Source organism: Sycon ciliatum, chromosome 8, assembly GCF_964019385.1.
Source record: "Sycon ciliatum chromosome 8, ocSycCili1.1, whole genome shotgun sequence".
In the NCBI taxonomy this organism is placed as follows: Eukaryota; Metazoa; Porifera; class Calcarea; order Leucosolenida; family Sycettidae; genus Sycon; species Sycon ciliatum.
The window spans coordinates 15,637,428-15,653,273 of NC_088650.1; the positions used below are offsets into that span (position 1 = coordinate 15,637,428).

The following is a 15,846-nucleotide window of genomic DNA, read 5'->3' on the forward strand; positions in this document are numbered from 1 at the left end:
CATGTCTTGTCTCTACGACTCTAGACTAGTATACAGTACAGTAGCTGGCTCTCACACTCACAGCTCTGCATCCAGGCACGTAACGTCGCTATAACTGGTTCACGTGGTTCAGTGTCTCCAGCCTAGCCAGCTGCATGCCACTTGTCAGATTCCCAATGCAGAACCAGTGCAGTGACCAAGGACGTCGATGGTCAACCAGCACTGCAGCAGAGCTGGCTAGAGTGACCATGGTGACAGTACGTCAGCATGAGCACAAACCATGACGTGCATGAAGACTTGAACTTTGACTTTGAAGTACAGACGTACATGTACATGGCAGCACTGCCCTGAGCTGGACTCGATATCTACTGACCACTGTATGACTATGAGCTGAGGAGTGAGATAATGGTTGCGTGCGCTGCATGCAGTTCAGAGACAGTGAGTTCAGGTGTTCGTACTTGGGCGGCCCAACAGCAGCGCTGACAGCACAAAGACTAAGAATAAGACTTACATGTACATGAAGTGATTGAAGACTGTAAGAGGCCAGTGCGTGTACATACATGCATGTGCCGCTGCTACTGGCATATGTCGCATTATGTGGGTAAGCCCCACACGCGCACGAAACATGCACAGGGGAATTTTCCGGCCCTAAACTCTGCAGACAACACAGGTAAAACGACGTCCCTATCCACCTCCACCGTACTGTACTCCATGATCCCTATCTCTGGTTTATAGATATTATTGGCCAAGCCTACAAAATTGGATCAGTTCACTGCTAGCTCTTGCCAAAGACAGACCAACACTCTGATTCTGAAGTAATTATTATCTGCCAAGACTGCCAGTGCTAGTGGCAAGGTCTATTCATTTGAGTTTCGCAGATAAGAGGCAGTGTGCAGCTTGTACTAAGTTGTAGCACTAACGTTAGTAATAGTAGCACTATCTCGATTACATGTAAACGTGGTTTGGTGGCGTGTGGGCACCACTGTCTGTAGAGGGTATTGTGGTGAGATACCGTCTTAAAGAATATCATAGATATAATCAGTACAGTCTAGACTACAGTACACACTACAGCTAGCAGTGCAGACCGTTGCCCGCTACCAGACTAGTACTGGCACTAGCAATCTGTACTTCTTATACGACTTACGAGTTGCACAAGTCTTTCTCACTAGTAATACTACGAGTGAGGCCTTTGAAGTCGTTGCCTTTAGTCTCTACCTGGTTTCACGCGCGAAGCAAGGATACGTAAAAGAAGCTCGTCTGGTTTGGACCATCAGCATCAGCATGAAGACTTCCTGCAGACTGCAAGAGCGGATACCGGTGATCGGCCGTGGGGCACTGCGGATAGCAGCTCTCTTCGTGGCGATCGCGCTGTTACAAGTGTCGGAAGGTAAGCAGGTGCTGTGTGCTCTTTGCGGTGGATTTTGTATTCAAACTACATGTAGATGTACATGACGATTGTACTCTAGTCAGGTGTGTACATACACATGTACATAGTTTTCAGAGCTACTTTTACTAAGTTTTTTTAAATGGCTGTAATGGCTGTGTACATACATTGTACATGTGCATTGTACATGACACCGGCTTTTAGAACCCGAGCTAGGCAGTGTACTGGACCGCAATGCTGAACGGACCTGGTGATGTCTTTTCATGGGCGATACTTCCTATGCACACATGTCCATGCGCTCGATTCAAAAAGAGAGTGCAGGCCATGTGTACGTGTATGTACTGCATAGTGATCTTGTAGTATTGTCATGTACGAGTCATGTAACACGTTGTAAACAGATAGTCATGGCTGCTGAATGATGTACCGCCGTATAGTTGGTCTATGAACAGTTTTAGTGAAAATCTGTGTGAGGTACATAACACGCAAGAACACCAGCTCGGTCGCACCTTTCCACGGTTTATTGTATTGTAAACAGAGTCTGGAAATCCAGGGTTAAAGATGAGAAAGTCTGTAGGTGTAGGATTGAAACTGACCAGTGCTAGTAGTGATCGCTATACAACATGAATCATTGCAAGGTTGCTTAGAATAGCAAACTACCTTATAGGAGTGTTGGTACACAACTTCGTCACAAGGAGGAATGTTGGTACGTGTCCAAAATGAACATTACAATCATCTGCATTGCACTGCAGTATGCGGTGGTTACGCTAGCAGCAGTAGTGAGCTTACATGTATTTCGATAGCCCAGTCCTGGGTGTTCTGAGCGCCACTCACGCTCGCGACTCCAAATATCCCCTCGAATTGGACTGATGATGTAGTGCTGTTGGCTTCGAGTCTGATCGAGTAGTGGGCAGTGTGCTGCGTGTAGTCACATGTCACCCTCTACTCTAGTACAATAGCAAAGGATTTAGTAGTAGTAGGCTTCACAAGTAAGTAGTTGACAGGTCACGATGCATGGATGGCAGGCAGCATTTCAAATTCAAGGCTCATGTGTATTTTGTCCGTTCAACTGTACTTCAAGTCATGCCACACAAAGTACTAGTAGTAGTACTGTTACTTAGTGTTAGTTAGCTGGGCGGTTGTAAAAGCAAAAATACTGTCATACTCATAATAGCCTTGCTAACTGCAACTACCGGTAGTGGCATACTCTCGCAGTCTCACTACCCGGGGCATGTTCGATTGCGCGTAGTACTAGTAGTACTACGTACTCAGTAGTCTACTCACTGCACATAATGTACATTGTAATCATTCGATCTGGGGTTGCCTCCAGCCATGACCATGTTCATGATGTAGCTCTCCATTCAGATGTCAAAGCATAATGTAAACGTACGGTACATGATTGTACATGTCACTTCACCATCCGAATTCCCTGATTCAGCAAGGATTGAGGGATTTTCGGCGCAGACCTAGACATTCGTTTGTTTGCCACGCTCCTGTTGTCTTTCTGCCACTGCCACTCGCCCAGGCAATAGTGCCGCCCTGGCATCGCACGTGAGAGCCGCTTTTGTTTGTCCGGCTGTCTGCGAACACACACATATTACATGTATATTACATGTAGCTGAAGATCAAAGAGACTACAAAGGGACTGCAGGCGTGGTCTTCTCTGACAAGTGTTACTGCATTAACGGACTCTCTGGGACACTCTCCATTAGTTGACTTTTACGAAACAGAAGCAACGCTGTCTGCGTATTATAGTATCAAGCGCACAATCGTGCTTGGTGAGGTCTTGGCCCGATCTCCAAGTCTAGAAGTGACTTGCCATTTCAGAGCCACCGTTCCAGCTAGAGATATTTCAGAACCACTCCTTCAAACAATGCCGTGTGAACTGTATCCGTCCGTTTTCCAACTGACACTGTTTGCCCATCGGTGGTTTACTAGTCCGACAATCTACTCGCTGTTGGGAATCCACAAAATGAAGACTATAGTTCTCGCATAGCGATGTTACTACTGGTGTTAGCATTTGGACAGTATGGCTGGTTTCGGGAAGCTTCAAGCTGTGGATTCGTCGTCCCGGTCCCCGAAGGAGACCCACATTCCCTCCGCTATCGCCACGCCCTCGGTTGCAAATACATGAATCTCTCAGTCTGGCGGTATCAATCCCTGATGGTTCGCCTCACGCTAAGGCATCCCCTGGTCGCTGTCCACGAGTAGGTAAACCCTGATTCTCTCAGTGCTCTCGTGATCATGTCGGCGTATATCAATCGGGTTCTGATAAAAAATAATATTGGTGCGCTTAGTTACTGTCCTATCTCGTTGCTTGTGGTGTAGCCTCAAACGTCCCTTTCCCTACACCGTGCAGGCGAGATAGCTATTCAGAGCGTCTGGCGAAAGGCAAGACATCCAACTAAGAATTCCCAATGTCCACAAGATTCCGCGGCCACGTACATGTACATGATGCAGCTGGCGTAGAACGGAAACTGAGATGCTAGCATCGCAAATGTCATCGAACTCCGTACGACTATGACCATAACTTGAAAACGATACATTTTCATGTATTGTGTATTTGTAACACGCTGTCGCATTCTACTAAAATTAAGTCCAAACTGAACAATTACATGACTTTGTACAGTCATGTAACTATGTCCACATGTACAATGTCATAATTATAGAATTTGATTTTATTTACTCTGTGCTTCAATCTCTTCATTCATTCTTTTCGTGTGTCGCTGACCCCAGGTTCGTCCAACGGTCAGGATTACATCAGCATGACACCAGAAACCCCAAGATACATCGTCTGGTCGTTCGGGCCAGGTTCGCGGACGAAAACACTGCAAGCCAATGTCGCAGGTAAGCCTTGGAGATGCATGCGCACTAGCAACGAGTTATCTCACCTGTGTTCTTTTGAACAGAGTAATAAACTAAGTAACACGTTAGTTACTTGCCATGGGTGCATGTGCATCACTCGGCCTAACGCACGTCGACGCCCCTTTTCAATAACAGTCTCTGTGGGATACATGTTCAGTGCGAATATTCAATCCTACCTTAGCAGCTAACTATTACCATCGCAATGATCCTAAACGCAATTATACTGGACGCACACTCCACTTAACTGGCAGATTGCCATTTTCACCTCAATAATCAGATGACAAGGGAAATATTCCCTCTGATCCAATGCCAATGGCAATGATGCTGCGTCCGTGCTAGCACATCACATGGCCCACGCGCCTGAGCATTGTGCAGGGATGGAGCACACGAATGCGTTGGGAGAGATGCCGGCTTGAGGGTCATCCCAAGAAACAGATTTTAATCTCCACCTCAGGATAAGTGTCACATCGATGTGGTTATGAATACCAGCAAGAGTACATACTACACATTTAACTGTTGTAACACGTAAATCGGTTCACGTCCTCTTGACACCACTTGACCCAGTGCTCATAAAACCTTATACAAGTGGTACCACCCCCCCCCCCCCCAACCGTTTCCTGAACTGTTGAGTGTACCATGCACAGTGCTACGTCAAGTAGCACGCACTACATAGTATATTATTGTAGAAGTTCTAGAGCACCACACTAAGCTGCGGTGGTTTCCCACCAACACCCTATTATAATTATATTATGGCATGGCCTAGTACCCACCTTTGGTAGGCTGAGCACGAACTGTGCTCATGCCATGGGCAGAGGTCAGCTAACTAGTATTGCTTACAAAGCCTAACTCATACATGCAGCTGACTGTGGAATATTGCACATTACTAGTACATGTACATGTAGTACATGTAATGTTGAACTAGTGTTTGGCACTGGGCCAGAATCCTTTGAAAATTATACCCGCGCTCTAAATTCGCACCTGGTAGATCAATTGTTCTTTCCTGCTGCCTGAAGTCCCATGGACTTGTACAGGTGAGCAGATCAGGACACTGTCCCGAATCAGCTCGTTTGCCCTAACCATTTCCATGCACTATACCCATGCCATGGGCCACCATCACTAGCACCCGCTTATCTATGCAGTTGCCCAATGCCATAGGGATAGCGCATAATGTGCAATATTGCGGTTCTAGGTGTTCAAGGGGGAATCCACCAGAAATAATATGAAAGAAATCGTTGTAGTATGGGTTCAGCCACTTCCGCTCATAAAATGCTTTTCGACCACTTCTCTCACCACTGACTAAGGATTGTGAAAACGCAGAACACATTGCTGTAATATCTTTGCAAAAGCACCTTTTGTTGTTGTTTGCTGCATGCATCTGAGCTGGAACCGGTACCAGAGCTGTCTACAGCAAGGAAGCGAAGGCTATGATGAAATAGGGGAGAGGGAGAGGTTGAGCGCATTCTAATTTCGATAATGATAGTGAGTTCTAACACGTTTTTGTTCTGCTCTTTCCTATGTCCCTATGTGCGGATAGGGGTAGCCTTACTACGGAATCCAACCTACCAGTGGTATCACAAGTCTCTGTCATCATCACCTGTCTATGAAAACGGAAAGACATTTACATTGACGGCGCGGGGTACACAGGACGCGGGGATCTACTTTTGCAGAGTGAAAGGACAAGTGTACGAAAATGGAAGGTAAGCAAGCAGACGGTCGGTCGCCGGACTTGTGCCACGCACACGCCGCCACACAGAAACCTGCATGGATGGCCATAGAGCAATTGTAATCTGCTGAATAACACTGCAAGCATCACCTGTTGTACCGGTACATGTATAGTCTTTCTCAAAACACTCATCACGTTTAAAGAAAACGCATATCTTGACTCGCCCAATCACCGTCATCATCATCGCATTGGACTCATATCGATTCTTTCAAGCTGTTTTTAATACGTTCAGAAATGTCTATCTTTCATACTCCTGCCCTACAGGCAAGACAAGTGCACTGATAAGTGCAAACATGTGCCCAAAAGCTTATATTTCACATGCATTTGTCTAGATGGCTAGCCAACACTCTCCTCATCACTCCTTCTTTACCAGTATACATGGTCCCGATGATTTACAGTGAAAGAAACACATGTCTTGAATGTTCTCGGGTACGTCAATACATAACGGTAGCACTGCTCTTGTACTTCTTGCTCAGATTCAAGGATCACGAGATAATTCTCTCCCGTCACGTCACTGTCTACGCTGACGTTCAGGATGCGGTGTGCGGCGAACTGCCCTGGTTCATGGACGCCCGTATCAAGCAGACCGGCCACTGCTCCAAGAACAGCACTGGCCGGATTCAGGTGAGCGAGGGAGAGCGCCTCGCCATCAACTGTACAGCTCGGGCCCTGCACGATGGCGTCAACGGCAACGCCTACCTGTAAGTCTATCTCAGCTAATCATCTTCCCACCTTCACAAGTTTTGCAGGAACGTGGACTTCAGAACTACATACTTACACATAGCTATGAGATGGCACTGTTTGATACAAATTGTTGCACGAATTATACTTACGCAGTGACTTGCAACAAATTACACGCACACGTGTATGGAAAGCCAAGCATGGTAATTTGACCAATATATGATAGCTTCTATGATCTATTGTGATCTCCTGGGTTTGTCTTGTTCAGCATCAGAACTCCTAGCGGCACCACACAGGCCACGGCAAGTCTGGTTGTCGGCGCAGTGAAAATGTCGCACTCGGGAACATACGTGTGCAGGGCGGCCAATGGCGTCTCCATCATCTACGCATACATTGACGTCATCGTCAGCAAAGCAGGTAGGCAGAATGAGACAGCCATTCGTAATTGTTCTTTCTTATCTCTTTCTCCGTGATTTTTCTTTCTCTGTGTCTGATCGCGGGGATAGTGTCATTCGTAAAAAAAATAAAAAAAAATAAAAAGCATGAAAAATGTGGGCACAAGTTATGCGATCGAGTCCACCAACTAAACCAGATTTTGAACAGTCAGACGTGCACAATCTAGCACAAAACTGACCATTCAAAATCTGGTTTAGTTGGTGGACTCGATCGCATAACTTATGCCCACATTTTTCCATGTTACAATTTTTCCTTGGCTCACCATTTGAGTTCTTAAATAAAAGGCCTTATGCTAGGAGCAAGAATATGATACATGTGAGCAGTGATCAGATGAGGTCCAGCCACGTGATCCTCTACATTATTTGACTAGAAAAACTAAAGCTGCGACAGGAAAATTTAACAAACCAATACAGCGGAGCATGTTGAGCCCGCAGTCCAGCGTAAGCAGTGGTAGGACTGAACTGCTCTGGGTACACGCTATCCAGCCCACAAGGTTCAATTTCACCTACCGGATTGGTCCAGTCATTCTTCCTTGCCTGAATCCAGTCTTGCGCAAACAAACCCTAGAAGGAGGGAGTTCAGAGAGAGCTGATTGTCACAGATCCTTCACACATGTTCGGTGGAGTAGGCTAAGTATTATTATGGGATCAAAAAAATGGGCAGTCTCTTTTAAATGTGAACAAGTCGACATGGATGAGTGCTTAATGCAGTGTATTGTTATTCTGCTCTGTGCATGTGTTTCCAAATTTTAGCACTCCCAACAACTCCAGCTTCACTCTCCCAGTCTACTCCTGTTCATATTCCAAGCATGGGTGTACTAACATCGCCAGGAGAAAAGACTCTAAAAACTAGCAGTACTTCATCACCATCAACTGACCATCCCCAGCCCAAGACTACAACCAATGATCGTGGCAGTTCTGAACCGAATGATTCAGCCCAGGTTTTTAGCTTGTATATTATAGTCAGCGGGGCAGTGTTTGCCGTCATCGTTGTGTCAGTGATATTAAGTGCCATTGCCATCAGCAGAAGAACCCCACAGACTAATATTCAGATCAACAAAGGTGATCCTGAATGTGGCAGAGCTCATTCGGCAACTCACATTGCCAGTCAGCAGCCTACGGTCGTAGCCTCTACTCAGGTTGAGCACACCATTGCAACATGCCACTCGGCCACTCACGTTGCCCACCAACAGCCCGCCACAGTCGCAGCATCCGCTCCTCCGGTCGACTCCGCCACTCTGCCAGCATGCCAGTCGGTGGTTGTCATGACGCAAGGCGACACCACGGGCACGTGTGTTTGATGATGATAGGCAGCCCTGGTGTGAGTGGCGCTGCACTGAACATACACACTTGTACATTCTGCACATAACATATTTGTACTCCAGAGGTACATGTCTACGTACTTGAAACTGTACACTATCTTGTATGAAATCAACTCCTTCCTTCAGACTTGAATCCATCCAGACAACATAATACAGAATCTCCAATAATTTATTACTATGCATTTCCATAACCATTCCAAGAGGCTCTTCTTTCCTTGATAGATTATGGGGCAGTGTTTATCTCGCTACGAAATCCCTTGAGAGATGTACCAGGATTCGCTTGACTCCTCACCTTATTTTATCCGTCCAGATGTTCTATTTATTTCCGGCTGGAGACTCTCTCCGCCATACAGCTGCGGTTCATCTCTATTGCACCAACAGTGCTTTAGACTAGTTCATGGTGCAACTCAGTGGCCACAAGGCGTGCAGCTCTTTCTTTCTTCAAATCCGTTCTACATCAGAATTATTCTCAGACTCACAATATTCGTTCAGAAACGCTTTCACTCGGTCATGTTGTGTACAAGTACATTGTACGTATTAAAGTCGTAACGATACATTTTGTAGTTTATTTTCTGTATCAAGGTGATTATGACGTTATCACTTTTCTTCTGCATTTTACTATTTTTTTTAATTTCAGTAAAAAAGGTGTGCGTTTTGCTGGTATGGTGTGTGTAAGTTTTACCGGGAGTAGTAAATCTACTTACTTCATGGTTTCCATGGTTTCAGGCGATTGGCCCAGTACCAGTTGGTGTTGTGAATAAAACCATTCTCTCAGTAATTCTACTGTGATTTCTAGAATCGTTATATCCATGATGGCCAGATGACTGTCATCGACTCTTGCACACAGTAAATCTACTGTTCTACGCCCTGATTTTCAATACAAGTAGTTTTCAATCGAGAGTTGCACTAGCACCTGAAACACAGCTACGTGAGACTGGTGAGTACAGCCCTATACCACAGAGATAACTGGATGGGGGGGGGGGGGGTATCGCAAAGCCAAGGGAGGCCAAAATGTGCAGAGCGACAATGCATGCCATCCTGGATATCCGATGCCTGGTACATTTTGTAGTACGCAGGGTTATGTATGTGCATGTACGTATATGTGTGCCATCATGAGGGTAGGCCGAGGTCGTATGATCTGTCAATTCCTGGGACCGACATGCCATACCACGCCGTCGTCCGCATCCCGGACGGGGGCAAAGCTTGTCGTCTCAATCTGTCATTCGTAAATGACCAATAACGACATTTGGTTAGCATTCTCCCGGAAAATGTATGAATGACTAGAAACAAAACGCCAACTTGGATAATGCTAGGCGATAACTCTTTTATCAGCCAATGCGGTGTATGAAAGGCTATGGTGAGCAGTAATGCCATGGTCGTCATGTACATGACAATGTAATAGTGATACCGGTGTAGGCACGCATAAGGCCAAAAAGCAGCATTGACTAATAAATAAATTTCACGGTTCGCGTGAGACTCGGCTAGAAGTAGAAGCCGAGTTTTCCGCATCCGCCGTGGGAACGCCACCACCCTCTAGGATCAAGACGCAGATGCAGCGCCTAAACGGTGGGAGGTGAGTAGATAAGACCCACCACCAAGTGGTCAAACTCAAAGACCAAAATACACGCGTTTGCTTTGCCTCCACACGGATAGACGACCAGCGCAGAGTCCCGCAGCTCCGAGGCCGTAAGGTCTTGACAGTCGCCATTAGTTTGGATGGAGAAGTAGCAACTATTATCACCATCATAATATTGGGCACCATTGCCCGTTTGGTCTGCGATACAAAATAAAATTTCAACAACAACAACAACTCTCCTCTCTCTCTCCAATGGAGAGAGAAGATTTTCATAGAGCGGCTTGCTGTCAGAGGTGGACTGAGACTTGACATGACTTGTATGCTCTCGGAGAATTACCCGTACATGTGTCGGTTACACCATACATCATGTTCACCTACATAAGAAAGGGTTTGCTCATGTTATTAGCAATTACTACTCATTACATCTCTGTCTGCGAGCGGGTACTGAGTAGGCCTTGGCGGATAATGCTCGAAAAGGTGGCAGATTCTGCTTTTTTTGCACCGAAATTGGCAGAACCATACAAACCTTATGGCGGGCAATTCCTCGAATTCTGCTCCATTTCTTTATCCACATACCAAACATGCATGAAACTTACCAGAAAAAGTACCGAATTCTGCCAATTTTTCTGCCGGCATTATCCGCCAAGCCCTAGTACTGAGCCCTTTCCTGAGGGAAGACCTCTATTGTGCCGTACTCATTATTAGCAATATGTGTGCCAATTTCCGCTTAACATAATAATAATAATAATAATAATAATAATACTAATAATGACATGAAGTTGATTGTTCTATGTTCGTAATAATAATGACAGTTCGCATATCACTCATTGCATGAGGTCAACTCATCTGTTGACAATTTCGAGCCAAGCAGCTCTATCAGAAGCAGATTGCACAGCAGTCTGCGTTGCCTGCAGACTTGGGATAGTGGGCTTAACATGATCCTAAGTAAATAGTGCCTGACATATTCGTCACTCCTTGGTTGTTGTTTTTTCAGGACATGAAAACGATAAGCACTGTTCACCGTGAATTCGCCTCTCACGTATGAATGGCAGACATGAACTTGACGGGTGGCAATACATGTACATACACTGTCATTCATTTCCTGGCAGGAAAATTCGCAGGAATTCTCAGCCGAGAAGTATTCTCAAGGCGTCTACCGACACGCCGAGCCAAGTTTCGACACGAATGTTCGGCTTGTCCTGCACAGGTCCGGCCATGGTTGGCTCCTTTTATCCCATACTGGTACTATGGGGTGGCAGTCACACCTCCGAGTGCAGTTCTGAATAGGAGGTAGACGCAGACCCGGAGTGCTTACATGTACAAGTAAGAGCGTAGTAAAACGTCAGCGTAGATTCGGTCACACATCAGTGTCAGAAAAGCAGAGGTGAGGAGAGGAACAAGGAACAAGGAACAACACGAAGAAGCGCTTCATTTAGCCCGTAAAGCCACGGAGTCAGAAATGGAGAGGCCGAAGCAACGGTATCAAAATCATCTCCAAGCCTCCGATACCGCCGGCTTTACAGGTATGTCTGAACTTTTAAAAATGCAGAAAGATTTACGGCTCGCCTGCGCGCTTGTGGCAGTCTAGAAATTCTTATGCATAGTTATGATAGGATTATGTTTTAGTTCGTTCGTTCAGAATTGTCAAGAGGGTGTGTGAGAATAACATCTTTGATCTGAGTAATGAAGAGTCCCCAATCTCCAAACTGAATGAAGCAGCTATAGGCCTGGGTGGTTCTGGAGCCTAGCTGCATGTCTCCAACACACTATGCATATCCGTGTGCATGCTGCTGAAACCCCCTTCTGCTTATACCATTACATTGAATGTCGCTTCACTTCCCGATAGTCGTACGGAAAAGGAAGACGCTGCAAGAACACGCCTTTGCATTGTGCTATTCTGTTCTTTGCAGATGGAGGATTGGATCGACTGTGCCCATCGCGGGGTAGGATAGGGCTACGAGTACAGTCAATGAAACGTCGAAGGACCACATACGCTACGCGCACGGCTGCACCATGGACCATAATACTAGTGACCGTACTTCTGCTGTTCCTAATCACTGATTCCTCTTCATTGCGAGGGGCTGAAGGTTGGTTGGTCCTAGTGTGTTACTGCTGGTGTTTGGGCAATGTTGTTTTCTGCAAAAGGCCCAAATTTCATTGAAAGCTAGGTTAATAATATGTTATGATTGCTGCAAGATAATGCAGACAGCTGTGGAGAGCAGGTAGTGAAACCTGAATACAGAATGCCTACTGGCACGTAGCCGCTTGCTGTAGATATAACACTACCAGTAGTGGTTTCCTGGACCAGCTGAACGTCCTGATCATGGCCTGCTGCAAAGTGCCTGTTTTGCTGTTGCCGCTTTGTTTCCTAAGCTGTCCTCGCCATGCGAAAGTGCCCATTAGAGTTTACAATGGCTGTACGTTTGGTTCAGCTGTTACTCAGAGTTTTATAGCTTTTAGGCGGCCCTCCGACAGCACTATGCTTCATTGTAAGTTACCTATTTAGTAAAATGAACCTTCCACCCCCGCCCCAAATCGGCCTGTTATAATAAGCTGTGGCTTAAAGCCTTTGGACGTACAACACCAATGTTTTAGGAGCTGCATTATTATTACTATTATTATTATAGACAACACCTTATAGATAAAATATGATAGATATATGCATCTGCGCCTTGATCTTTGCAGGATGGTAGCGTTCCTACGGATGCTGAAAACCGTGCTATTTGTTTAGGCGTACAAGACCATGTGCTGCCCAATGACGGACGAAAGCTGCTCTTGAATCCACTGAACTGGACCTTATTTTGCCATGTTTGCAGCCATAGCCATTCCGGCCCCAGAGAGCACCACGGGTGACGACGACAGCCAAGGTTCGGGCATGCTGCCACTGTTTCTGTATGAGGAGGAGGGAGTGATCCGTGTGCTCCAAGGGGAGCGACTGCTGATAGATTGCACGGCTATATCGCTGGACCCTATACTCTACAGGTGAGTAATATATTTGGAACCTGAGACTTCTTTGGGGAGTCCTTTAGAAAACAATAAAAATCACAAATAAATGGAACACATCGCTACAAACCCCGCACACATCGATGTCTTTCTACTCGAGTCGCCAGCAGACCTGTTTCCTAGTATTATTACAATACATTGCTCAACATGTCCATATTCATTCCCTGTTTGTGAATGCAGGATCACTGATAATGGCGGAGAAGTCCACGATAAACAATTCGTAGACATCAATTCAGTGACGTTCAGTGAATCCGGTAACTGGACGTGCTCCGCTAGCAACACGTATGGTGTCAGCACCCTGGTGTTCGTAGTGGAAGTCATTAACGACACATCAGGTTTGTACTGCGTATGCTGTTTACATGTACGCAGAGAGAGAGAGATGGGGAGAGAGAGAGACAGAGAGAGAGAGACAGAGAGAGACAGAGAGAGACAGAGAGACAGAGACAGAGAGACACAGAGAGAGACACACAGAGAGACACAGAGAGAGACACAGAGAGAGACACAGAGAGAGACAGAGAGAGAGAGAGAGACAGAGAGAGAGAGACAGAGAGAGAGAGACAGAGAGAGAGAGAGAGAGAGAGAGAGAGAGAGAGAGAGAGAGAGAGAGAGAGAGAGAGAGAGAGAGAGAGAGAGAGAGAGAGAGAGAGAGAGAGAGAGAGAGAGAGAGAGAGAGAGAGAGAGAGAGAGAGAGAGAGAGAGAGAGAGAGAGAGAGAGAGAGAGAGAGAGAGAGAGAGAGACAGACAGAGAGAGACAGAGAGAGAGACAGAGAGAGACAGAGAGAGACAGAGAGAGACAGATAGAGACAGATAGAGACAGAGAGAGACAGAGAGACTGAGAGAGAGATACAGAGAGAGAGAGATACAGAGAGAGAGAGATATAGAGAGATACAGAGACAGACAGAGACAGACAGAGACAGACAGAGAGATACAGAGAGAGAGAGATACAGAGACAGACAGAGACAGACAGAGAGATACAGAGACAGACAGACAGAGATACAGAGACAGACAGAGATACAGAGACAGAGAGAGGCAGAGAGACAGACAGAGACAGAGACAGAGACAGAGAGAAAAAGAGACAGAGACACACAGAGAGACCTGCAGTACCTTTGCTTTGTGCCAACACAAGAAAATATTTTCCCTCTGACACAGATTGCTATGGAAATCTCTGCAATTACTCTAAAAGGGTGAACTGGATTTTTGTGGAAAAACTAAGAGTATTTTTTTCGCTATTGCTTCCTGTTATTCAAAGGTTCTGCAACACTGCCAGCAATGGTAGGGTTAGGTGATGATGACACCTCGTCCGATTGGATCATTGGACAAGGGCACATAAACAGCCGGTTTCCCAATGGCCATCACATTACACCTCAGCAAGAATCTAGCCCAAAAGTGCAATACACCACGCTCGGACTTGTTGCCTACAGCCTTATTGGCCTCTCTGTCATCTTGCTAATCCTTGCCCTGGTATTCAGAAGGAATCGATTATTAGGATGCTGTGAGGAGACGGTTGATTGGCCGGAACCATCTCTTGATGACACCCAGCGCTATATACCTCGGAAACGTGATGCTGAGACCGATATGGCCACGTCTGTGTGAGTGTTGAGCCCTCGACGCCATAGCCCCGACGGGTCGCCATTATCGAAAGAGGATGCAACTTCCACAAAAAGGGGACAAGGACAAAATTCAACTCCTGATCGAATCTCAATATCTGGCTCCCAACACGGCACTGGATATCAAGGCAAGGGACAAAAATGGGTGAGCGTGGCCATCAATTCCTTGCACAGCCGAGTGTCCGAGCAGGGTCCACCACCTCCAGCAAAATGAATACCAATGCATTGGAAAGGTGCACTAGTTCAGCATCAACAACACCGGCTCAAGACCTTTCGCTTCAAGCTTTCTAATACTGTAATGGCGTACATTACGTGCTGCCTCATTCGCAAACCAGCAATCTGGAGAGCGAGTGATGGAAGGTCGAAGCCTAGAAATGAACTCCGCGACATTTATTGCAGTAATTCTGTAAGGTGATAATGTCCCTACTTTCAATGGAATAAATCTCTAACACTGTAAATAGTCAGTAGGTACTACGCACATACTCTACACTGTCAACAGCTGGCACAATGTTACGTTACTCTCAGCAACAGACACTCGACTATTGCGTTCTCCAAGCTTTCCGTTTCAAGAGGCATGTACAGGATTGTCGAATATTCAATCATGTGTGTGTGTGTACATAATTATTATCAATCTGTATTACTCACTGCTGACCGGAATCATACTTCTTTCCCACACAACTAAGGGACATCATTATTTATTCTGTTCTTTATATTCTTGTTCACTTGCCATCTCCACCACTTTGTTAGAAAGCATTAAGTAGGGGCTGCACCGCAATCAATATAGCTACATGACTGTACTTCAAAGTACACCTCTTTAGATATTCCTGTTTTTCTCTGCAAAATAATTATGGTAGTTCGACTTAGGCGGGTATTCCTTTTTCTGAATGGCTTTCGAGGATGCTCCTCGGAAATGATGTGAATTTGTTGTTTACTATGTTTTCCTAGACGGCTTTGTTTTTTATTGTCCGCAGTCCATTTCTTCATAACACAAAATTTCAAGGCTTCTATAATAATTTTTAAAGTTAATTAAACCAGCATCAGAGCAATGTGCTTTCTACGAACAAGAGATGTATTCACCACCAGACACTTTAAAATTTGAAAGTAAGTTACACATGACACATTGCATCATTGGTCATCACTTGGGTCGTTGGTGCAGTCGAGATGTGATGGAGAGAAACGCCATGCCGCTCAATATCATCACCACATACGCATTGTAAGTATAGTGCCATTTCTTGCACGTTCGGACTGGCCAAC

At 45.8% G+C, this 15,846-nt stretch overlaps 2 protein-coding genes across 3 annotated transcripts; both read left to right on the forward strand.

The window, feature by feature from the left end:
• Positions 1 to 789: 789 nt before the first annotated feature.
• Positions 790 to 9,180, forward strand: LOC135823817 (uncharacterized). Of its 2 annotated transcripts, none has more exons than XM_065336666.1 (6): positions 790 to 1,366; positions 4,097 to 4,207; positions 5,760 to 5,922; positions 6,425 to 6,649; positions 6,898 to 7,046; positions 7,838 to 9,180. In XM_065336666.1, exons 1-6 carry the CDS (start codon positions 1,261 to 1,263, stop codon positions 8,383 to 8,385), a joined length of 1,302 nt encoding a protein of 433 aa, XP_065192738.1. In that variant the 5' UTR covers positions 790 to 1,260; the 3' UTR covers positions 8,386 to 9,180. The 2 variants fall into 2 exon arrangements, with proteins under 2 accessions (XP_065192738.1, XP_065192739.1); XM_065336667.1 differs by lacking the exon at positions 790 to 1,366 and adding an exon at positions 3,073 to 3,567 and having other exon boundaries at positions 7,838 to 9,178.
• Positions 9,181 to 11,187: 2,007 nt separating this feature from the next.
• LOC135823819 (uncharacterized) lies at positions 11,188 to 15,708 on the forward strand. The gene is made up of 5 exons (XM_065336669.1): positions 11,188 to 11,505; positions 11,893 to 12,069; positions 12,799 to 12,964; positions 13,166 to 13,320; positions 14,235 to 15,708. The coding sequence occupies exons 1-5, from the start codon at positions 11,442 to 11,444 to the stop codon at positions 14,576 to 14,578; spliced, it is 906 nt and encodes a 301-aa protein (XP_065192741.1). The 5' UTR covers positions 11,188 to 11,441; the 3' UTR covers positions 14,579 to 15,708.
• The last annotated feature ends 138 nt before the right edge of the window (positions 15,709 to 15,846 follow it).